The sequence below is a fragment of the Hydra vulgaris genome, chromosome 03 (genome assembly GCF_038396675.1).
Source record: "Hydra vulgaris chromosome 03, alternate assembly HydraT2T_AEP".
Classification (NCBI taxonomy): domain Eukaryota; kingdom Metazoa; phylum Cnidaria; class Hydrozoa; order Anthoathecata; family Hydridae; genus Hydra; species Hydra vulgaris.
This window is the reverse complement of record NC_088922.1, coordinates 31,733,658-31,759,425: the sequence shown is the minus strand read 5'-3', so window position 1 is coordinate 31,759,425 and position 25,768 is coordinate 31,733,658. Positions and strand designations below refer to the sequence as shown.

Below are 25,768 nucleotides of genomic sequence, written 5' to 3'. Positions count from 1 at the left end.
AGTGATTACGTAGAGCTGTTGAACTTTAACTTACAATTTAGTTATTTTAAAACAAACATACTGGCTAAATTTCCAACTTTTTGTCTGAGATTATCTTATAACACATCTCCTGGAAACCTTTTTTGAATTTAACGGTAAAAATACAACTTCCAGTTTTCTCAATTTCTTGTTTAAATTATAACTTTATTTTATAGTATTTTACGAGGAGTATTGAATTTTTATCAAAACAAAGTGCACATTAGGTTGGTTCAAAAAACAAATTTTTTGAAAAATATCTATATGATAAAATAACACTGAATTTGAAAGTTTTTTGAATAAAAAAACCTGTTTTGTACAGAATTAAAGATTTTTGAATATAGTTTTTTTCGTTTTTTTTAAAAAAAAAAAACCTATTACATATATTACAATCTATGTTACTATAATAAAAGAGAACAGCTAAACAAAAATAATTACAAACTTAAAGGTGGTATAAAATAGAAACATAATTACAGACAAACATAAATATAGATTTACTGTTAATACCTAAACACATGTTTTACTGCTGCTGTTATTTCAGGACCAACACCATCACCTGGTATAAGAGTGACAGTCTTTCTTTCAGCTCCTTCAATCTCAAAAACAAATTTATATTCATTGAATATATTTATAATCAAAGACCTAACAAGATTGTTACAATGCTTTTTCAATAATAAAAACTGCATAAATTCTTTTCAAACTCACTGGATCATCAAATGAAGATATACTTCCAGCTGATGATGCATTTGAAGATATACTTCCAGCTGATGACGCATTTGATATCTGAGCAGTGACTAGCTATAAATAACACACTTAAAAATTAAAATTTTTATAAGGTGTATAATAAATTTTTATTCATTTCAAAAACTTATTTTAACTTTATTATGTGAGCAAATTTTTTTATTATAATAAACTTATTTTATATGATTATTTAATAACTATACTGGTGACTACTGGAGCCGTCCAGTAAGATAGTCATGGAAGTGGTGATTCTAAAAATAGATTGTAGACTATAGGGGTTTTAAAAATACAAAAGGATAGATATCCAGAAGTAGTGCAACTTGTTCCAAAATTATTGCTATTACAAAAAAAAAAAGGGGGCAAATATTGATCTCTATGAACAACTTATTTATAGTAGTAACTAGAGTTGGTAACGTGCTTATATGCTGGAATGATAATTTCTAGCATGAACAAAACCAAAAAAGGTGATAATTTAAAAATAAAACCCTGCACCAATGAGAACCTTGAATCACTGGCATGCATACAGAGCATGCGATATAAGCAGCGTACTAAGTCACTATACTAATGTGACATTAAGAGTACTGAGAAAAAAAAAATACTTAATAGCAGGAATGCGGAGTCCCAAAAAGTATTTGAAAGCCACAAAAAATTACTTCTTCCAGGTTTTTAGCATCTAGGAGTTCTAAAAATATAAAAAAGCTTATAGACTATTATTGGTAAAAAAATTTAAGACTTTTAGGTTTGAAGGACAATTTTTGAACCTGCATTCCTGCTTAATAGTATTATTAGTCATAAAACAAAAACTACAACAGGTAGTTTAAAATAATAATACCAAATACCACCAAGACACTAATGCAATAAGCAATTTGACTAAATACAGCGTTTATAACATAAGACTAATATCAATATTGCAAAGTAAATCTGGAGAAGCAGAGGTAAAAAAATGTTGGTGTCGTTATAGCCAAATGAGAATTAAGGAGTAGATATATGATACTTGCACAAACGTCACTTGTCAGGGGCAACAAATCTCACTGCCCCCATGATTTATGTATTATAACTATTTGCTATTAATAGTAACTTGAAAGTAGCAACTTAAAAATACAAAATTAGATTTTATTAAAATTGATACCCCAGATAATTAAAGTAACAATGTTATTTCTATGTATAAAAGCAATATTAGATCAAATATTGAAACTTGTGAGTCTTGTTAGTCAAATTTGTAAGCTGCATCACTAATACAAGATGAATTAATTATCTTGAAATTAAGCAATATAACACAAAGCAATATAATACATGCTTGACTAACTATAATTTAAAAAAAAAATGATTTGGAGTTGAATTTGTAAAAAGTGTTTTTAGGCTTTGCTCTAGTCTTCAATAAAGATTTGTTAAAAAACTAAACAGACATGCAATTCATAATAAACTATTCGAATGGTTTAAATATTTGAAATGCAGTTAATGTGAAGAAATGCAAAATGATCCATATTGAATAAAAAAAACAACAATTATGCATACTGTACAAATAATTTCAGTTGTTGAGGCTTAAGAATCAGGTACAATTTTAGTATTGTATATATTTTAGCTAGTATGCAATTCACTCCAAAAAATATATACCTTTAATTTATATAAAGCAAATAATACAAATTTATACAAAGCTTGTAATTATAATTTTATATAGTAGTTGATAACTTTGATAGCTGATGTCTATTTTTCGAATTTTCAAATTATAATTATTTAATTATTTTTTTTCCTTTAATTTTTTTCAGAAATAAAAAATAAAATAATAATATGAATGCTAAAGAAATTTAATTAGACAAATAAAGAAATTTGTTACGAATTCGTGAAGCTTAAAGATATCAAGAAAGTTTTTTAAGTTTCAAAAATGTAGAAAAAACTTAATAATTAGTTACTCTGCATTGAAATCCGGATCTATCTAGATAAAAATACAACAGTTTGCCTGCACCTCAAATATATTTACTAAAAGCATTAATCCACAATCCACATAACTTACTGTTATCCATTTCATTTACACAATGGAAAAATAAGAAAAAATATAATTAAAGGTAATAACTAACCAAAAAATTTTTTGTATATATTGTAAATTGTATTTTATTTTGTATATATTGTAAATTGTATTTTATTTTGTATATATTGTAAATTTGTATATATTGTAAATTCATATAAAAATATTTTGAAAAATATTTACTGAAATACATGAACTTGATACTGTTCCATCAACCAAAATTCATATTCTCACTTGACTCGCCAGTCATTCAGCAAAGCCTCATTCTATTACTGTATCTGTCCCTACATGCTCTAAAAATTTTTGCCTAGTTTTTTTATCGGCACTTTAACCCTTTGGAACTCTTTCCCATCTTCATATTTTCTTGACTCATAAACCTACAACTTTTCAAGTCTTCTGTCAACCAATTCCTTGCTTTTTAACTCTTTGTTTTTCCCTAGTAACTTCCAACTTAATAGTGACTGCTTGCAGCCTTGTTGGAAACAAATCAGAATAATAAAAAAAAAAATATGTAGAAATTTTTTGAAAAATATTTACTGAAATTGATACATAAAGCTTTAATAAATTTCTAGGAAGTTGTAAGAAAATAATATGTTGCTGGTAATTTGAAATGCATTGGTATTAACACTGGAGTATAACTTTTTTTAACATAAGTCTTTAATGAATACAAGTAAGAGCATAAGTCTTTAATGAATATAAGTAAGAACATAAGTTCTTAATGAATAAAAATAAGAACATACATTCTTAATGAATATAAGTAAAAAATTTTAAAATGCATGCTAAGACTAGTCACTCAAGAGTTGCTCTAGGTAAAAATAAATTATTACAAATTCAATAAACAAAAAAATTAGGAATTGCAAGGACTTTAAATATACAGTTATAGCCAAAATAATACAACCATCTAACTTTTTTAGTAAAAAATTGTTGCTGTTTTTTTTACTGTATACAGTGTACAAATTTATTATTAGAAAATGTTTTAACTCAAATTACAACATACCTAAACATAAACGCATAAAGAAAGTATAAAGCATGTTTTAGCTCTTTATAAGAGCTCCTTGATTTTTCAGAACAACCTCTATTCTTAACAGCATTGGGGCAACAAGAGACTCACATTATTATGGGATTGATTTAGGACACTGTGCTTTTATTATAGCTTTTATCAAATTTGCTAGCAAGGTTGAGTTTTGTTTAGAAATTTCTGCTTTCAATTTTACCCAACCATTTTTGATGGGATCCAAATCAAATGAATTGCATAATGTTAATCACATTATTTATAAGTAAATTCTAAATTTTCTATTTTAATGTTAATCACATTTTATATAAGTAATTCATGAAATTGATAGTCTCACTTTGTGTTAAATTGTGTAAACCTTTTGTTGGCAGTGTAAACCTGACTGCTGGCAGTGATTGCACACTAAATCATAATTGCTAAACATTGCTTAACAAAAGATGCCATGTATTAGGGATAATATTAGCATGAGTTTGGTGGCAGGCAAACATTGACTTGGTGAGTTGCAAACTGCTTAACTTTGTCTGAGAACATGAAATATTGCCATTTTGAACTGTGCTGGAACTTAAATTCACACTAGGAGTTGAGTAAGAACTTGTAAGCTTGAAATCTGAATGATCTTCACAGCAAAACGCTTCCTATCAGAAATCTTTAATAAAATCAATTTGTGAAAATAAAATAACTTATGCTTAATCATTATATTATTGTTTAATGTTACTGAAGTGCATTAATATTAGTTCATCTTTTAGCGTGCTGGAGAGTAACTATCTTAAGCCCAACCCAAAATATTATTAAAATATTAATTTCTCAAAATATTAATAAAAATGATTTACCCAATAAAATACCATTGACCATAATGACCTGGTTTAATAACATTTTAAAATGAGTTATTCGGTTAATTTCAGTATTAATTGTTCTATTTAAATCTGAAAAAAAAACAAAAAACAGACTCCTGCATTTTTTTTCTCAGGAACTTGGAGCAAAGAGGTGTAGTACAGACACTAAATATACAATAATCCATAATCTTAAAACGAAAAAAGATATATATTAAAATTTTTCAAAACATTATTTTTGATTTTTTTTTAAACAAAAAAAAAACAAAAATTACTCTGAAAAAATGCTTAAAAATACATCCTTTTGTAATTTTGAATTCACTTTTCATTTAAATCATTATGTTCTATTCTGTTTGCTGTTCATTTAAATTATCTAATAAGACATCCTTCTCAAACTAATCTCATTTAAATCATCCAATAAGACGCATGTATATGTTTATATTTTTATCAGGAAATTTTTGAAAAAAGGCATTTTTTCATGTATTCTTTCTATATTGCCAGAGTAGAAACTTTTTTTTAATCTTCTTGTACTACCATTGGTATAAAACACTTTAAAAAATTCAGTTAAAATTATATTTTTATAGTTTTTATGATAATTTTAAAGTTGACTAATTATGATGCATTTGGCAATTTTTAACAAAAAAAAATTTATTATTATTGGAATCATTTTATTTATTTCAATAGAAACAAATTCTCTGTTTTACTTCCTTATCAGTCACTTATTCTTTATTGTTTCTTCTTCTTCAACTCACTTATTTATTTGGTTTGGTATTTCCTAGTCAAAATATTTGCAAACACTTGTTAGACCATTTTGTGCTCCAACTTAATTTTTTTCTTGAAACTCTTCAAGTTAAAGCATTTAGCTTGTGAATTTGAGCTTCTTTGCCATTGCTTTTAATTATTGTTAAAATGCAATTACATGCTTCCAAACATTTATAAAGAATATCAATATCAACATGTCTTGGTTAGCAGTATTTATAAAAAATTTTAAATTTTTTGAATTTATATATATAATTTTTATACAAAATATAAAGATTGAGAAAATTAGAGAAAAAAAAAAGGTTGCACGTTATTATCTAAAAATCATAATGAACATATGCAGCTTTTAAATTATTCATAAAATTATAAATAAGACTAAAAACAATCAACATCAGTATTGTGGAAATCATAAAAAAATTAGATTTTCTTTTTGACTGTTTAAATTCATTTATATCTACAAAGAAATGGATTGTGTTACAATCACTGGTGCTGAAAGAACACTCTCAGAAATATGACTAAACAGAGAAATATTATTTGAAAGTACAAGATCTACAATATTGTTTGCACAAGTGGGTTCATGAACAAATTGGTGCAAACTGAGACTATTGACTAAATTTTACTTAAAAAAAAGTTACTTAAAAATATACATTTTTAAGGTATTAGAAGCAAAAGCTATTTTGACTGTTTATGTAATAGTTCACAATATTTTTATCACTTTACTTGTATATCTACCATTTCAGCTTTTTTTATCACTTTACTTGTATATCTACCATTTCAGCTTTTTCAAACACATAGTTTCTACCAGAACAAGAGCAAGCTTGTGGAACAGATATTTTTTCAATATGTTTATGTTGAAAATAAGACAGTAGTTTAAGTATTTTAACTGGCCTTAAGTTTGAAATAACACAGTAGTTTTAGTATTTTAACTGGCATTAAATATTTTAACTGGCCAACAAACCTAAACCTTGACAATATTTTATCTGGCCTATTTGAAGGCAGTTAAAACTTGTTGATAAACCTTTTGGGTGGAGAAACTTAACTTCAGCATCAATTTTTTCTAGGTTGATTTCAGTTATGATGTCCATCCGCAACTTATCATAGACTACTGCTACATAAACCTCCAATAGTGACAGCATCACACAATAGCGCAAAACCTTTAAAAAGTGGCCATAATTCAAAAAAATTTTTAATGTAAAATGATTTTTTTTTTAAATGAATAATACTGCTTATATTATCTAAAAATATCTAGTTTGTTACTTATGTTCATTAACAGAACCGCTTCAAGGATTTAAAGTCATTATTTTTGAAAAAAAATTTGACAATTAGGACTTTGAGTTTTCTTGTGTTTTCATAATTGAAAATTACTGACATTTTCTCCAATCATTTTCACAATGGTATTATTCAACTTGTTCCTATTAGAAAAGTTCAATTAAAAAAAAATAATCAGTAAACAAGATTTATAGAAATATTAAACTGTAGAGCTAATTTTAGATTACTAAACGCATACAAAAAAATAAATATGTTAGTAATATGTTAGTTATATGCAAAAAAATTCACAAATTAAGAGTTGAGCTTAAGATAGTTAAAGAATATTTTTAATCATATTAATAATATAAAATAATAATAATATTTATATTAACAATATATTTATATACTTAATTATATTAATAATAAACTATATAACTCTTAAAATAGTTATCCTTTAATAGATAAAAAAATAATAAGGTAACTTCTAGTAACCAAGAAAATGCTGACGCATTCAACAATCACTTTGGAAATGATTTTACAGATGATAACAATTGCTCTACACTTATTAATAGTAAAATAAATGGTTCGATAGATACTGAAATTGTAATTTTTTCACCAGAAGCAGTGTATAAACCTTTAACGGAAATTAAATTCAGCATATTGCATGGTCCTGATAGTAAAACTAATATACTACCGAAAAAATTATCTCCTTTGTTGTGTATTCCACTTTCATTTATATTTGATGCAGGCTTTAAGTTAAGTTATTTAAATAGTTGGAGAGAAAATTGGAAAGACATGATACTTGGCACGATACCAATACTTTTTGATATACTTTGTTAGTATATTGTTGTGAACTAATCTAGTGGAAGAAATCAATTCAAGACAAATTGTTCAATGCTTTTAGGTTTACATTTGATAATGTAGATAGTGGGTTTAAATACATTATTACTAGGGTTCAAGTCAGAGAAGACAAAATAAATTTATTAGAAAAGAGATTAAAACTAACTCTTGCAAATTATGTTGTACTATGCATGCATCTTATCTAAAAAAAGAAATATTTGATTGTAGAAAGAGGTCGATCAACAAAAGAGCTTGATGAATCGAGTTCTGGCCCCAAAAGATGATTGATAGCAAATATTTCCTTTGATTCAAAAGCGGAATCTGTCGAAAAAATATTGTTAGTGGCACAAAGAAAAGCATTAAATAAATGTGAATTTAGATTTAAACTTAAATTTATTGTGAAATTAGATTTACAATTTAATCAAATTACTTAGTGTCATTAAAAAAAGGTGACACAAATCATTATTGCTATACACTTAGTTAAGCATGTTGCAAAAGAAAATGAAGCTTTTGCATGCTTCATGAATCTTTCAAAAGTGTTTATAAAAATACTCCTAAAGAAGCACCACGCAGTAATTCCATCTTACCTAGTAATTTCCAAAATAAAAAATGAGTGCTCACCTTTAAAAACATCCATTAAAGTTACTGAAACAAAGGCCAAAGATAAACTACAAGACCTTATGGATCACACATCCAAGAGGCTTGTAAAACTACAGAAAAAAGAAATTTTAAAACATTTGGATGATAAAAAAAATGATTTTGATGAATGAATACTAATTATTAGTTAGGGTATGGACGAAGCATCAAATCACTTAAAATACCATCAACATTTTAATAATTGCAACCAAAATAACCTTTAAGATTTGGATTTATTCGTCCCAGCAGCATCACCTCTTTGACTATACATTTAGATTCAAACAATATTTTATGGAATAACTTAATGTCTCAGAGTAGTAGATTCTGTATACCAATTATGCTGAAGTATATAAAGGAAAATAAAGAACTGATATTAAAAATTAAGAAGGAAATTGAAAAAGATTAATTTATATGTTGTTAAAGTTTACCTTCCAGGAATAAGTATGTTTTTATCAACTATAGTTTTGTCCTTTCAATGATTGATAGAAAAATCTTAGTTTACATCATGGACACTTCTTCGACACAATGTTGTCCAATTTGTCATGCCACACCTGACATCATGAGCGATAGAATTAAAATAAAAACTTAAAAAGTAAAAAAGGTTTAAAAAAGATCAATATTATTGAGAAAAAAAAATCATTCATGGTAGGATGTTTGAAGAATTTGGTTTGAGAGTTGATGAACAAAGAGCCGGCAAATAAAGGACTAGTAATGCCGGAAATTTATGCTGACAAGCTTTTTCTGATCCTCTTTTACTCAGCAAAATTTTAGAAATTGATGAAGAAATTATTACCAGACTACATAACATTCTGATAGCCATCATTGCAAAGACCCAATTGATTTGGAAAAAATTGATAAATACTGCAAGGATACATGTCAATACAAGGTTAAAAGTTTGCTAGCACTTTATAGCAGTGATTGAGAAAATTCATCTGATATGAAATCAGATGAAATTAATGACTAAAATGAATTATATTTAAATGTTGACAGCAATGACAAAAATCTAGAATTAGATATAGATGTAGTAGAATAAAGTTTTTAACTGTACAATCTCTATTATGTATAACTTTATATTTGTTTGCCTACTATATAAATTTATTAAATATATTGAAAAAAAAAAAAATATTTAAAAACTTGCTGTGCCTATGAGCTGGTTAAACACAAAATTAAAATATCTCTTGATGTGGATATTTATTGAGCAAATGTTTCAATTTTACTCAATAAAGTCTTAATATCCACATAAATACAACAATTATATTTTTGGCCAACATATTCAATGAAATGTTTCCACTGTGCAATGACGCCAAGCTCCTATCTCTCCAATTTTCAATGACAGAATTCAATGACATGCACTTATTGTTGACTCCATAATATGTTAATTCACATATTATGATAAAAATCATAATATGTGAATTATCATAATATGTTAATTCACATATTATGATAAAAATCATAATATGTGAATTATCATATGTTAATTCATATATTGTAAAGTATAAATATTATGGAGTATTTAACTCATCATAGCTTAAAACTCCACAGTTTTAAGAAAAAAAATTAACACAGTTTGCTCAAAAAATAATTTACATGTACAAACCTTTTAAAATCTGCATGGAGTATTGCACTTATAATCATCTAATAACGGATATTGTATTCTAAAAAGCATTTGACTCAGTTTCACATTATAAACTATTAGTTAAATTAACATCATATGATAAAGGTGAGCACTCTTCTTAAATGGGGAGGCAATCTACTTATTTGAATTTAGTAATTTAGTAGATTTAGGTAATTGGTAGATTTAGATAATTATAAGAATTTAGATAATTATGATAATTATGGTAGATAATTAGTATAATTTAGATAATTATGATAATTGTGGTAGATAATTAGTAGAATTTAGTAGATTTAGATAATTTAGTAGGTTTAGATAATTGGATAAGAGGTAATCTTCTTAATTGGATTTCCACTTATTCAGCAATAGATATCAGCAAGTTAAGATCAGAAGTTCCCCATCAAACCTTATTTGCATTGTTAGTGGAGCTCCACATGGTAGTGTGTTAGAACTAACATTATTTTTACTACATGATTTAGTAGCCATAACTAACAATCTTATATGTTTTTAAAATTTTCTGCAGAAGATATCAAGTTATATAGTTCTCAAGTTATATAGTTCTCAAGTTATATAGTTCTAATGCCCTGCATACATCTTTTATGTATCCTTATTTTCTTTTTTAAGACCTTTTTTTAATACCAAGTTTTATGAATTTAAATAAGAATTGACAAAGTTATACATTTGAAGTTTAAGAAAAACTTAAAATTTGGTCATGGTTTCTTCAACAAATCCATATATTAAAAATTGGTACTTAAAATACTATAACTTTTTGTAGAATTGTTCGATTTTGATCATTTGTTCACCCTTATAATACTGTTTTCAAGGTCTTTCCAATAATAGGGGAGAGTGGGGAGAAATGGACACTCTCTGCTATTTTTAAAACTAGTGGACCATATTGTTTTGGACCAGAATAAAAAAACTTCAGTAACACTAGATGTTTTTAAAAAACCATTTCCTTTTCCTTAATTCTTATGCACATTTTTTATTTGCATACAGAAATTTTTCAATCACAAAACAAGTATTTTCTTAACCAATTTGCACGTCTATATTTCATTGGATCTACATCAGAATTCAAGGTAAGTTTGTTTTACTGTAAAACCAACATTTCTTTATAATAATTTATAACTTTTGCCTTACAAATTCAATAAATAAAAATTTATTAGTGTTTTAACCAATTCAGGTACCAGTGGGGAGAAATGGTCCACAAGAGGTCCGTTTCTCCCCATTCATTTGATTCATGATTGGCAGTAGATTTCTATAGGGATGATATGCTTATAATTAGCATTTTGAATCTATATAGATGTATGTCTTATCTTTACTGTGAAAAATCTGTTAATTATTAATGCTGGTTCTATTTTAAGTAGATCTAGCTCTAGATCTAATCTAGATTTTTAAAAGTCAAAACTTAGTTAATGAAAAACTTTTTTTTTTACTTTTTCCAGGTAATAATGCCTCAAGTTTACATAAGGAAAACTGACAAAGGCAAAGTGCCAGAGTCAGTTATGATAGATGCTGTAACTGCTGTTGAGAAGGGCATGACAGTTCGACAAGCAGCAAAAGAATTTAATGTTGCCCAATCAACACTGATTAACAACATTAAAAAGGCAAAAAGTAAAAAAACTAGCCTGTGTCCTAACTATCAGCACAGCTTGATATTTACTGCAGAGTAAGATATTTGTTTAGCAACATACCTGGCCAGGTGCTCAAATATGTTTTATGTCCTAACAACAAAAAATGTTTGTGCTCTTGCTCTTGAAATGGCAACAGTGAATAACATAAAATGTCCTGTGTCATGGATCACCAATTCAATGGCCGGAAGAAAGTGGCTTTTTGGATTTCTGTGACGCCATCTAGAACTTTCACTCAGACAGCCAAAAGCCACATCACTGGCACGGGCTACAGCGTTCAATAAATTCAATGTCAACTCATTTTTTAAAGTCGGTCTATTTCTCCCCACAGGTGGTCTATTTCTCCCCATATTGAGGTGGTGTTTTTTATTTTTTATTTTTTCTTATGTATGATAATTTTTTTTATAGACTATATTTTGAAATAAATGGTTACTTTATTGAGAAATATAACAAACATCCCTGAGTTGTTGTAATTTATGTTTTTATGTAACTTTTAATAAAAAATTAAAAATGGTGGACCATTTCTCCCCACTCTCCCCTATATAACAATCTAGTGTTTGAACAATTTAAAAATTTCATGTTACATACCTAATAGAAATAGCCTTTAGTCTTATATTGCAGAACAAAATTTATAACTAATAATAATAACAACAACAATAATAATAATAATAATAATAATAAAAATAATAACAGTACTAATAACAATATTAATAATAATTATAATATTATGATTTTTTTTAATAGTAAAAAAAATCATAACAATATTATGATTTTTTTTTTACTTTTTAAAAAAAATCATAGTTTTTAGTCTTATATTGCAGAACAAAATTTATAACTAATAATAATAACAACAACAACAATTATAATAATAATAATAATAATAATAATAATAATAATAATAATAATAATAATAATAATAACAGTACTAATAACAATAATAACACTAATTATAATATTATGATTTTTTTTAATAGTAAAAAAAAATCATAACAATATTATGATTTTTTTTTTTACTATTAAAAAAAAATCATAGTTTTTAGTCTTAAATTGCAGAACAAAATTTATAACTAATAATAATAACAACAACAACAATTATAACAATAATAACAATAACAATAATAACAATAATAATAATAATAATAAAAATAATAATAATAAAAATAATAACAGTACTAATAGCAATACTAACAATAATTATAATATTATGATTTTTTTTAATAGTAAAAAAAATCATAACAATATTATGATTTTTTTTTTTACTATTAAAAAAAAATCATAGTTTTTAGTCTTATATTGCAGAACAAAATTTATAACTAATAATAATAACAACAACAACAATTATAATAATAATAATAATAATAGCAGTACTAATAACAATACTAACAATAATTATAATATTATGATTTTTTTTAATGGTAAAAAAAATCATAACAATATTAATGACAATAATGCACTTGTTATATAGATTTTACATAGTTATAGATGCAAATATAGGCAAACAATTAAAAACTGACAAAACATAATCAAAAATGACATGGAATGATTTTATGAAATTAAAATATGAGAAAAAACGTTCATTAATATCAATAGTACCATAATATCAATAGTAATAATAATAACAATAAGTAAAAAGTTAAAAACAAACATCATTTTTCAAACATTTTCAAAAAAATTTTTGCAAATACAATTTCAACAACAAATATTATTTTTATTTCCATATATTTAAATATTTTCAATAGAACTTTTTAATAAAAATAATATTCAAAATTAAACAAATTTCAAATCAAAATAAAACAAAATCAAAATTAGGTATATATCCTCGAATTGAAAAATCATTTTTATTTGTTTATTATTAAATAATCTTATAATTTCTAAGACTATTTAGAAGATAAATAAAAAAGATTTCCTTTTATTATATAAAAATTAACATCATAGCTTTAAAAAATTACTTTTTTACCTTGCAAACATTTAATGACGTAAATTGGTTTAAAACCTTTCTTCGAATAAAAGGTATAACAGGCATTAAAAAACAATATTTTAGCATGAAGCTTTTGGTTAAAAATATCTGTATATATTTTTTTCTTGCAGAATCCTTTGCAGAATAGAGAATTATCGATTGCGTATAAGCTCTTGTTGATTATTGTTATTTCAAATTGACCAACGACAAATTTTTCGTTTAGCCAGCGCTTTCGCTAGCAAGTCTTTTCGCGCTCGCCCTTTGGCTAGCGCGAAAAAACTTTAGCGAGCTCGTAAAAAAGCGCTTGCCAAAAAAATAAAAGCATTTTTTTAATTTCTTCATAAATTAAAAAACTCTTTAATATGCAAAAACATTCAATTAGATTTATATTCAATAAAAGCCGCTACTCTACTATATATATATATATATATATATATATATATATATATATATATATATATATATATATATATATATATATATATATATATATATATATATATATATATATATATATATATATATATATATATATATATATATATATATATATATATATATATATATATATATATATATATATATATATATATATAAGTTCATAGAAAAAAAAACACGGATTTTTTTTTCTATGGTTCCCGCTTTCAGTTAAAAAATGAAGGTTTTGGGGCACAAATTGACTTCAAAAATGGGTTTTATAATTTTTTTTCGGAGTGAAATCATTTTTATCTAACGAGTCAACTAACCCATTCGGTTATAATTCAAGTTGAAAAAAACTGTTGAAATAACGAAATAAATATTTGTTTGAAAATGTCGCACCTTGATATTCCATATGTAAATTGAATTTATGGTCAAACAGAGAAACAAATGAAAAAATAAATAAATATTCAAGGCTAATGCGATATAATTATGATGTAAACGGACTTAATTTTTGCTTCACAATAGTGTAATTAAGGTGATGTTACTTTTACATTTAAATCTAATAAATCATAAATCTTAAAATGATGTTACGCCATGTTACTCGGCATATCTTATTCAGTATTCTCCGTTTGAAGTTTAATACCTGGTCATTTTTAAGTTAGCTTAAAAATGAACAGGTATAAAAATTAAAAATTCTATTAAAAATATTTAAATATATGGAAATAAAATTTGTTGTTTGAAAAATGAAAAAGATGCTTTTATTTTTTTCATTTGTTCAACTTTTATGAAAAATTGCTTTTTTTACGATTTTTTTTTTTAATTATTTTAAGTATTTATTCTAAGCATTATTTTTGCTATTTTTGTTTCAGAAAAAAACGAATTTAAAAAATTCATTTTTTTCTGCTATTAAGTTAAAAAAATTCCGTGTTTTTTTTTCTATGAACTCTAAAAAATATATTTTAATGTAGACCAAGAAAAAGTGCTTTAAAGGCACTAACTTTGCGTAACTTGAGAACATTTAAATAATATGACGCTCGCAACAATAACATATTGTAAACATAAGTTGGAAATATATATATATAAATATATATATATATATATAACTATAAATATATATATATATAACTATAAATATATATATATGTATATATATATATATATATATATATATATATATATATATATATATATATATATATATATATATATATATATATATATATATATATATATATACAACTTGAATTTAAAAAAGGTTTTGCCCTTTAAAGTAGGCCAATGCTCCTTGATACTTTACCCTCAATATATTTTATATGACCTCACAAATGTTACATTTTCGTCAAGGAGTGCTCCTAGAAATTTTAATGATACTTCTCTTTTTTTTTGCAATTGTTAATACAAAGATTTAGAAGTTTTAATGGAATTTTGTCTCATGATAGCGATGGAAAAAAGTATATTTTGTTTTAGTTAAATTTAGAGATTATTTGTTTGCTGTAAACCATTCAGCAAGGTATAGTAGTTCTGTTTACAGTTCTAAATAACATTTTTATATCATCGTGAGCATAAAAATAGACTAGTATCATCTGCAAACAAGGTTGGGTCCAATACATTACAAAACTTGCTTAGATCATGGATATATATCAGAAACAAGAGCGGTTCTAATATAGATCTTTGTGGTACTCCACAAAATATATTCCTATTGTTAGTTTTTCCATAATTATGAGAAATATATTGCTGTCTATTTCACGGGTAGCTTTTAAACCATTTAAGGTTCGAATTTTTAATACCGTAGTTTTTTAATTTGGTTAATAAAATATTTATTATAAATAACTAACAGTTTCAAAAGCCTTATTGAAATCAATAAAAACGCGTAAAGTATATTTATTTTCATCAAAAGAATATCATAGACAGGATGAATAATTGCCTGATCAGTAGAGTAACCTTTTTTGAACCCAAATTGTTTATCATAAAGGATGTTAATAATATCTAAGAAATAGCAGTCTTTTGTACATAATGTCCCAATGTAAGGCAGAAGCTTTACAGCAACGTCCCCACCATCTTTTCAGTCGATTAAGAACATTACCAATAGACTGGTGCATCTCATTTCGTCATTACTTTGGCGTGCTATCTCTGATTTCTAAAATTAATCAGCCAACTTAACGCAGCAAATTTAGCACTTCTTTTAAATAACTTTAAATATATAACTCATCATCTACTGAAATGAAGTTAATAGGTTACTTCGCCATCTTAACGAACAAAACAATGTTTTTTACTTTATACTAAATCAGAAACTTTTATTTAGTTACAATTTATACCAATATATACTACGAACTTGTTATTTCAACCAAAGAATAAATGTAGCCCTTTCGAAAATATTTAAGTAGAAAATAACATACCCACAATAACTCTGATTACGAATATTTTTTGAATGCTTTTTTATTTTTCCACCCATGTTGTTACATGTAATCAATTTGTCTAAAATAAATAAAATAAAAAATTAACTTTGTTTTGATTCGAATTTTACTTTATAGGACCATTGAAAAATTATCAAATACTTTTATATAAATTAACAGAGAAAACGGCAGTTTAACAGAATTTCAATAGGTCAGCTTTTTAGTATTGTTTATAGCTTTTTTGAATTGGATTCATGATTGGAGTCATAAGATTTTGCATAAGAACCATATTCAGCTATAGGTTTACATCTTTTTTCTAAAGTCAGAGCTTAATTTATTTTACCCTCACTTGTTGCATAATTTGGATTTAATAATTAATCTCCCAAAGTGACTAAGTTTACCTTGGGTTTGTAGTAATGGAATAGTCTCAGTCCAAAGTGTTGAATTACCTTTGTGGGTAACACCCAAATTGGTAATGCAATACTTTGTTTGCAATAATTAATTGCAATAAACTGTTTTCTAGGTACTCCTATAGATAATTTTTACCATCAATTTAGAAAACTTTGTACTTTTAATTCACATTAACATTTGCTTGTCAAGCCATAATATTTTAAAGGAATTTTGTCAGTTTTATTGTTTTAAAATTAGTCTTAACCATTTTCCCGTAGATTTTTTTATATAAATGATATTATTTTGAAACTTAATTTCAATTGACTTTCATCAGCCATAATTATGAATGGTTTCTTTTTAAACAATAATTTGTATAAATTTCCTGCACAACTTCTTGCTATTAAATTTTTTTAGCATCGTGATCAAAAGCTTTATATTTCTTGAAAGACTTAACTTGATGGTTTTTCTTTTATCCATTTTTGGGCCAAAAACAGCTCAGCAATATGAGAATTTGACGCAATGTTTACCAAAAAAAAAAAAATCATCTTTTTTTATTGATTTTTAAACTGTTGATGCTTTAATTTAATAAGTGTTAAAAACTTCTGACCTAGGGCCCTGCGAATCCGAAACTTTGATTTCGAATCGAATCTCGAATGGAATCTAATAAAATGACGAATTTCGAATCGAATCTCGTTTCAAAAACAAATTCTTTTACAAAACATGTATTTATTTAAATTTCAACATAATCAATTGGTAGGCCAGTCAGGCCTATGGTCCAGTGGTGAGACTATTGAACCAAGTGAAAACACTGCAAACTGCTCAAATTCTTTGGTTAATTTATCAGCATTTTCTTCTTCAATAACATGGCTTTTTCCTTTCAGAATTTTAGCATTTGACAGAACTCTGTGAAGCAAGGAAGACTTCCCAGCAAGAGGTTAATTAGCTGGAGCTTGAACTTGAACAGAAATTGGTTCTATTTTTTTCACTGCTTTTGTCTGTGCACATGCAGCTTCTAAGTGACGTCGAATTGTGGTCTGTGCAATGTTGATTTCAGTTTGATCTAATGAAAAACGTGAGTCCAGATATGTGGTTGTAACATAAATTGCATTTGTCAGATCAAACAATTCAGTCAACTCATAAAGAATAATTTATCATGCATTTAACACACATATATTTAAAGTTTGCTGCATTTAGCAAGGTAACAAAATATAACAACAGCAAAAACAAACAAAGACAAAGACTAAATTTTAAAAGAATAAACAATTAACACACATGTATTCAATGATAAAAAAAACATAACCAGATCTCTATATAATAACAACTAATAACAAAATAAGCTCACAATAACAACCAACATCAGCCCTGGTTTATAAAATAAAATTTAACTGTATTTTTAAACAATCAGAGCTAGTTTACAACTATTATAAAAATAAAAGTTATAATGAAAATAAAATAAAATGATCAAAACTTGCAACAAAAAACTTTTACCTGCAACAATCTTATTTTATATATTACAAGTAAACTTTCATTTCGTTAAAAAGTATACAGTTTAATTAGATGGTTTTAACGTCATGCAAATCAAATAAAGTTCTTTAGCTTAGCTCTTTTAGACCAGCAAGTCGGCATATCGAGACCATATAGTACAGTCGGCAAACTTGGACTTTTTTTTTTAAACAAAAAATATATTTATAGCATTTTTGCTACAGTCAATAAAAATTCTGGATTCGCCCCTGAATATATTATTTATAGTATAAAATATATATTGTATATTTTAAAAGATGCTATATTGTTATGATGCAGTTATGATTTTGGTAATATATATAATTATTGAATTATTATATAAACAAAAAAGTAATTATATCTCTATAAATATTAACAAAACACTGTATATATTAACAAAAAAAAAACTATATATTTATAAATATTTTATTTCACAGTTTTTTGTTAAATGGTACATACCTCATTATGTATAACCATCATAATTCATTTAGTTGTTTTAATAGCTTTATTTAGTTTAGGTAAAAAAAGGAAATTCATCAAGATTAAATCTGGTGTTAGGCTCAGCATGTTGCTTTAAATGATTACTCTGATGTAGAATGTATTCAAAAATTCATAAAGATTTTTATTTTTTGTAATTCTGAATTAAAAAAACAATTATAATATAGTCCAAATACAGGTTTCCTTTTTGGTTGTAAACAGCCATGATTACACGTTTTTCCTTTTTTGTAATCAGGGCTATTAACAACCAAAAAGGAAACCTGTATTAGTATTACAATGGCTTTTTTAATTCAGAATTAGAAAAAATAAAAATCTTTTATCCAGGTTACTTTTCGACAACATCTCTGGAAAAGTAAATAAACTATTTTTAAGTAAGTATTCTATAAATCAACTCTTTTAAACTTCATTCATAACAGTCCATTAATAACATGCATATTTAACAATAAAAGATCAAACGGTTATTCCTTTTTTTGTTTTTTTGACTAAATTTCCTTTTTGACTAAAACTAAATAAAGCTATTAAAACAACTAAATGAATTATGATGGTTATACTTAATGAGGTATGTACCATTTAACAAAAAACTGTGAAACAGAATATTTATAAATACATATAGTTGTATAATTAGCCAACTGTATATAGTTGTATGATCAGCCAACTACACCAGAGCAAATAATTTTCAATAAAGTTTACCTTCAGGTAGATAGTGATGTGGAGTAATTATTTGGTCATTTCAAAAACCATGGGAGGTCACAAGAATGGTGGAGCACTTCAGTGCTCCTAACATATGCTCACTTTAACAATATACTGCAAAATATATTTTACAATAACATTGTTTACATTGATATTTTGTTTTAAATCAGACTGGCTGTTCTGCACTTTGGCGTAAAGCATTGTTTTGACATAAAGCAGTATTACTTTGTTTATTTACTTTATTCAAAAATTTTATTTCCTTATTCAACTCTTTCACAAAAAACTCATTATAGTGGTTCTCCCCTTTTCTAAAGTCAAATTCAATCAGTTAAAGAGTTAATTTTGTGGCGACTAATAATTTCCTTCAATCAGTCAAAGCTACCGTTTATTGAAAATTACTCCAGTTTTAATTTTTTGTAGTTGTTCATTATAAACTTTTGTTAGTTCTGCTTAAATACCCATAATTTGATTTATATATTACTCCATAGTATATAAAATGTCTATATTATATGTATATAATTTGAATTGCATGTATGTTATATATATACGTGTATATATATAACATACATGTATATATATAACATACATATAGATAAGTCTATAATTTTGAATTGCATGTATAGATATATATATATATATATATATATATATATATATACGTGTATATATATATATATATATATATATATATATATGTGTGTATGTATATATGTACATATTTATATATATATATATATATATATATAAATATGTATATATATATATTTATATATATATATATATATATATATATATATATATATATATATATATATATATATATATATATATATATATATATATATATATAAGTTTTATCTTGTCATATATACCTTATTTTATCACTTATATTTATCTCATTTATTTTATTTTATCACTTATATTTGTACTATAGCTTTTATATTATAAATCTTATTTATATTTAAAACTTATATACTTCTATTTATACCAATACTATATACTCTATTATCTTAAGATTATTTATACTTATTATTTAAATATAAAGATTATTTATACAGTATCATAATACTTATATAGTATTTATACTATATCTATCATATTGTTTATTATTATCTGATTCTTATAAGTAACTAATTTTAGACTACAAATATTTAATACATTACCTCTTGTAGTCTAAAATACTACTATATTTTAGACTACAAATATTTAATACATTTTTGCAATAAGTGGATCCACATTAGGTGTAATAATGTTGATAAAAAACTCTACAACTCTTTGATGACTGAAACTGGCTATTGGTACTGTTTTAATTGCTTGGAAAATACTCTACCATACTCCTCTCTGACAGATAAGGATTTTAAGGTCACTATAAATGGTGCAAATACTTTTACTTATAATTTATTTTATGACACTTCATCTAACCTAAATAATCTTTTTCAAAATAAACTTGACAATGATAATATTAATTGTGAATACTATGATACAACAGAGTATAACAAAGCTAGTAGTATTGATTCAAAAACCTATTTACATGTTAATATATCATCCCTGACATATTACCTTGATGAGCTAAAACTTCTGCTTTCCCTTATGAATAATAAACTCAATACCATTGCTATATCTGAAACTCGCTTAAATCACAACAAAAACTTAGAACTGATAACACTTTAAATGGCTATGCCTTTGAATGTACTGATTCTCATTCTAATAAAGGAGGAGAAACTAATATATATATATAAAATGTGAATTAAATTATAACTTGAGATCTGACCTCAAAATTCAGAAGAAAAAAAGAACTAGAATCAATCTTTATTGAAATTTTACTGCAATCAGAAAAAAATATAATTGTAGGTTGCATTTATCGCCACCTATGTATGAACACTAGTGAGTTCAATATCACTAATATACAAACCCTACTCAACAAGTTATCACTAGAGAATAAAAATATAGTTCTTTTAGGAGACTTCAACATTAATCTTTTAAAATATGACTCCTGTAATGATGTTTCTAACTTTCTAGATCTTATGTGCTCTTTCTCTCTCTTCCCATTAATTACTCAACCAACCAGAATTACTCCAAAATCAAAGACACTCATAGATAATATATTTGTAAACTTTCACACCCCAAATACTAAATCAGGCAACCTAACAGCATGTCTTGCTGACCATCTTATTAAGTTCATGTCATTTCCATGCAAGAACTTAAAACAGTCTCATCCCAAACTATATCGTAGATGTCTTAAAAATTTTGATGAAAAAAGTTTTCTTAAAGATCTTAAAGAAACTGATTGGCTTTCAATAAGCCAACAAAGGAACTATTGTGCTAATAACTCTACTTCTAAGTTTTTGAATGCACTTAAAAGATTACTTGATAATCATGCCCATTTCAAAATGTCTACCAAAAAAGCTAATAAATCTTTATGAAAGCCATGGATTACTAATAGAATCATTACGTCATTACAAATTAAAAATAAGTTGCACAAGAAGTTTATAAAACGTAAAAATGAGAATTTAAAGCTACAATTCTTTAAAAAATTCAAATATTATAGAAATCAAATTAATAACCTACTGCAATACTAAAAAAAAACATATTATTCAACCTACTTTAATGAAAATCTAAACAACCTTAAAAACACCTGGAAAGGATTAAGGAGCATTATTTATATTAAATCAAAGAACAACAATAATATAGATAGTTTAAATTTTAATAATAAAACTATAACTAACAAGAAAATAATTGCAATTATATTTAATGATTACTTCTCTTCAATTGCAGATAATCTTGCTAAAGAAATTATACCTCTAAGATTTCACTTCAGCCACTATCTCAAAAACCAAAATCCTGATATTTTTTTTATATCTCCAGTTACTTCTCAAGAAGTAAATGACTATACCTCCCTCTTGAGTGGTCAAAAACTAAATATTGTAGATAAAATAAAATATCTGGGCATATTATTAGATGAAAATTTTTTGTTCATTCAACAAATTATATCCATATCAAACAAAGTTGAGCAAATGGAATGCTTACCAAAGTAAGGCATTTAGTGAATTACAAAACCCTTGTGAATATTTGGCATGCTATTTTTAACTCCCATCTACGCTATGATTGTCAGATATGGGGACAAAGTTCATCCTTATAAAAATAACCTTATAAATCTCCAGAATAAATCTTTAAGAATAATTCACTTTCATCCTAACAGTTTTAGTTCTGACATACTATATAATCTTTCTAACATTTTAAAGCTTGACAAACTTATCTACTTATCTAACTGTGTTCTTGTACGGGACATTGTCCACAATAATACGCCTAGCTGTTTTGCTAGCTACTTTAAATTCACAAATGATATTCATAGTTTTAAACTTAGGTCTGTATCTTATTGTAGTCTCTCTATGCCTTTAAAACAAACACATAAGTATGGCATAAAGTCAATCAAGTATCAATCAATTCATTGTTGGAACTCTCTTCCTGTTAAAACTAAAAAAATATTCTCCATAATGACAAATAGAAATGCCTTCATAACCCAGTTAAAAAAGTTTATCCTCAATAAAAATAATCAATGAACTATCAGTTATGCAATCACCCCCAAGCTATTCTCTATAACTGAATTTTTAATATATTAAAAGTATAAAACTTATAAATAAAAATAACAATAACAATATAAAACCAAAAAATAGAAACAAAAATATAAAACTCTAAAATAAAACATAAATATATATAAATGTTCATTTAGTCACAACCAAATACCCTCATTTTTATCATCCTGTAAAGTTTATATGGCTCTAAAATTTGCGGCATTGTTACTAAACCATGTAACATGTAATAAATAAACAATAGACTATTTTCTATGCAATTGCCCCGCTTAATTCTTTATAACAATTTTTTTCTTTTTTTTAAATTTTTTTTATTATACTTTAATGCATATTCAATATTTTTATTTCCTTATAAAATACTATGCTTAAAAATTCAGGTACATAACAAAACTCTCCTAGGACTTCTCCTTCTATGACTTTTCTTTCCAAGTCGCTAAACTTCTCTCCATTTTCTTTTCTTCTTTTTGGCATTGTACAAAGAACACTAATTAAAACTATTTGTTTGCAAATCGAAGGCGATAATATATTGTTAAATGTTACATGGGCAAATGTTACAAAAGATTTTTTTGATGTTTTATATTATATAATATATATGACTTCTTGTTTAGTTTGGAGTTAGTATAATGCCTAAAGCATTATACTAATTCCAAACTAAAGTTTGTTCATGCTTAGGTAAAATTAGTACACAAACTTTTATTTATTTGTATTTTAAATAGACACTATTTACATGATATTTATGATTGAAGAAAATAAAAGTTTTATAGCAAGATTAATTGCATATTTAACAATAGTCAAAATTTACCTGCTCTTAACAACGTCTTTGTAGATTAATTAATTCTGAACCCCTCTCTTCCTCATTTCTACTTAAAGTTGTTTTCCTAATTTTCATAAAAAAACTTCTTATAAAAATTAATATTCAATAAAAAATATTTATTTAGTTTTTATAGCTGAGTTTTATAAAAATATTATTTTCATTTTATTAGGCTGTAAAAAATAATAATCAGTAATAATCCCTAATTTAAACTTGTTAGAAATTATATGAATTCAATATTAGAAAAGTTATTAGAAAATATTAGAAAGACTATTAGAAAAGAAATTATATGAATTCAATATTAGAAAAGTTTTAATAAAATTACGAAAACTTGGTTCATTAAAAAAAAAATTTTTTTGTGTAAGATCAGCGCAACTCGTGCGGAACCCTAACTTAACGGAAATGCTGCCAAATAATGGTGAATACCAAATAGTTACGAAAACAACGCTGAACGTACAGTTTCCGTAACCTAAGTTGAGCACTGCGCCACGACAGCCTTTTAATTTTAAGATATAGCTTTTTTTGTTGATAAAGTAGATGGTAAAATTTTCCGAAAATTAATAAACGTCCCCTCCCGTACATTAAGCACTCGAGTTTACTGGGAGGCTTTCTAAAGAACTTTGTTTCTTTTTTTCTGTTGATGCTAAACGAATTTGTTACATTTTTTATTTCAACTGGTATCTTAGTTTAGGTTACAAAATTAAAAGAAAAGCATTTTTTAACGGATTAGAGCCAAAGTAAATTTTTACACTAGATGAAACTTATTTTTGTATTAACTCAACTTCATTATAATTCAAATTTTCACAATAAAAACTTAAATAGCATAAATCTTAACATTAAGTTGCGTAATTTTATACGCATACATAGAATAGGCGATAAAGATTTCTACTTTTTAAGTTTTCAATATCTTTAAATTGTTCAAAATAGAAGAATTTCAAAAATAGCAAAAACTGAATTACGAGTTTTTTTAAAAAATTAATTACGAATAACTGGTTAAAAAAAATATATAGTGTTTTTGGAACCCCCTATATATATATTGATATTGAATTTTCTAAAGAAAGACATAATAAAAAAAAGAAGAACTAAAGCAAGTTAATCAAGCTTCTACCGCACTAGTTATGAAATGGTGGGAATACTGTAGAAATATATTGACTGGACAGACGATGCTGATACAACCATTTGTTTAACTGCATTAAGATTGGCTTTAGTAAATTTTGAAAAACAAAGTTTTATATATAAAGAATAAAGCACTAAGACATTAAATAGACGTTTAAATGGTAAATGTATGCCCCAGCAAAACATTGATTAGACTTTATAAAAATTGAAACTTGTATAAAATTGATTTAATTAAAGAATGGAAATCGTAGTTGGTTCAGCAAAAATAATAAATATGTATTTTCATTTATTTTACTGGTCTAATCGTCAAGTAATATTTAAAAAAAGCAACCGAAGAATTATTTATTGTGTGCCGAAATTCCCCAAAACAAAAGCAACTTTCTTATTATGTTTATAATAATAAAGTTTATTGTTATTATTTCCAAAAACAGAGATATGAAAAAAATAGCTTTATCAGATTAGCAGGCAAGATTACAAATATAATGCTACATAATTATATGAAATACTGTTACTTCAAATAACATAACAATCCCCCCCCCCCTCCTCCAACTCCACAGACACACACACTCACACACTTATAGTCGATGATGCTAAATTAGATACATAATATTTGTAAATAAAATAGATAACTAGTTTTGGAGTTATTTTTAAAAATAATGGTTTTAAATATTTAAGAAATAGATGTATTCTTTTTATTAGAAAGGCATTTTACCTCAACCAGTTTGAAGGCTCTATCTTCAAAAACTAACCCACCAGGACTACAAGCAAGCCAAGACCATTTAGAATTAAAAAATAAACCACAGTAATTTGACACTGAAAACAATCTTCATATTTTATTATGGCTACAACTTCATTGTCAATACCCCATTTACATGCAGATTTCAAACTGTCTCCAACATATAATTTTTAATTAGTGACGCAGCATTTGTTTTCTTCTCATGACATTACCAAAGTTAGATGCAGTTAAACTTTTGCTTCGTTCGATAAACCATACATTGATACATTATCAGACTGACCCAAAAGTTTTATTTTCCATAGTTATAACATCTTCTACCGAAA

At 25.5% G+C, this 25,768-nt stretch overlaps 1 protein-coding gene and 1 long non-coding RNA gene across 3 annotated transcripts in view; both read right to left on the bottom strand.

Annotated features, from left to right (window-relative positions):
- Positions 1-13,593, bottom strand: part of LOC136078089 (isocitrate dehydrogenase [NAD] subunit beta, mitochondrial-like) — a 60,486-nt gene extending 46,893 nt beyond the window's left edge. Inside the window, exons 1-3 of the mRNA XM_065792926.1 lie at positions 13,302-13,593; positions 721-813; positions 523-611 (exon numbers count right to left, since the gene is read on the bottom strand). Of these exons, the coding sequence (XP_065648998.1) occupies positions 523-611; positions 721-813; positions 13,302-13,388 (269 nt within the window). The 5' untranslated portion in view covers positions 13,389-13,593. The remainder of the gene's footprint in view (positions 1-522; positions 612-720; positions 814-13,301) is intronic.
- Positions 13,594-15,594: 2,001 nt separating this feature from the next.
- LOC136078088 (uncharacterized) lies at positions 15,595-23,852 on the bottom strand. Of its 2 annotated transcripts, XR_010637507.1 has the most exons (3): positions 23,585-23,704; positions 16,118-16,196; positions 15,595-15,858 (listed from the first exon to the last, which is right to left on the bottom strand). It is a non-coding gene; the product is annotated as an uncharacterized LOC136078088 (long non-coding RNA). The 2 variants fall into 2 exon arrangements; XR_010637506.1 differs by lacking the exon at positions 15,595-15,858 and having other exon boundaries at positions 23,585-23,852.
- Between the last annotated feature and the right edge of the window lie 1,916 nt (positions 23,853-25,768).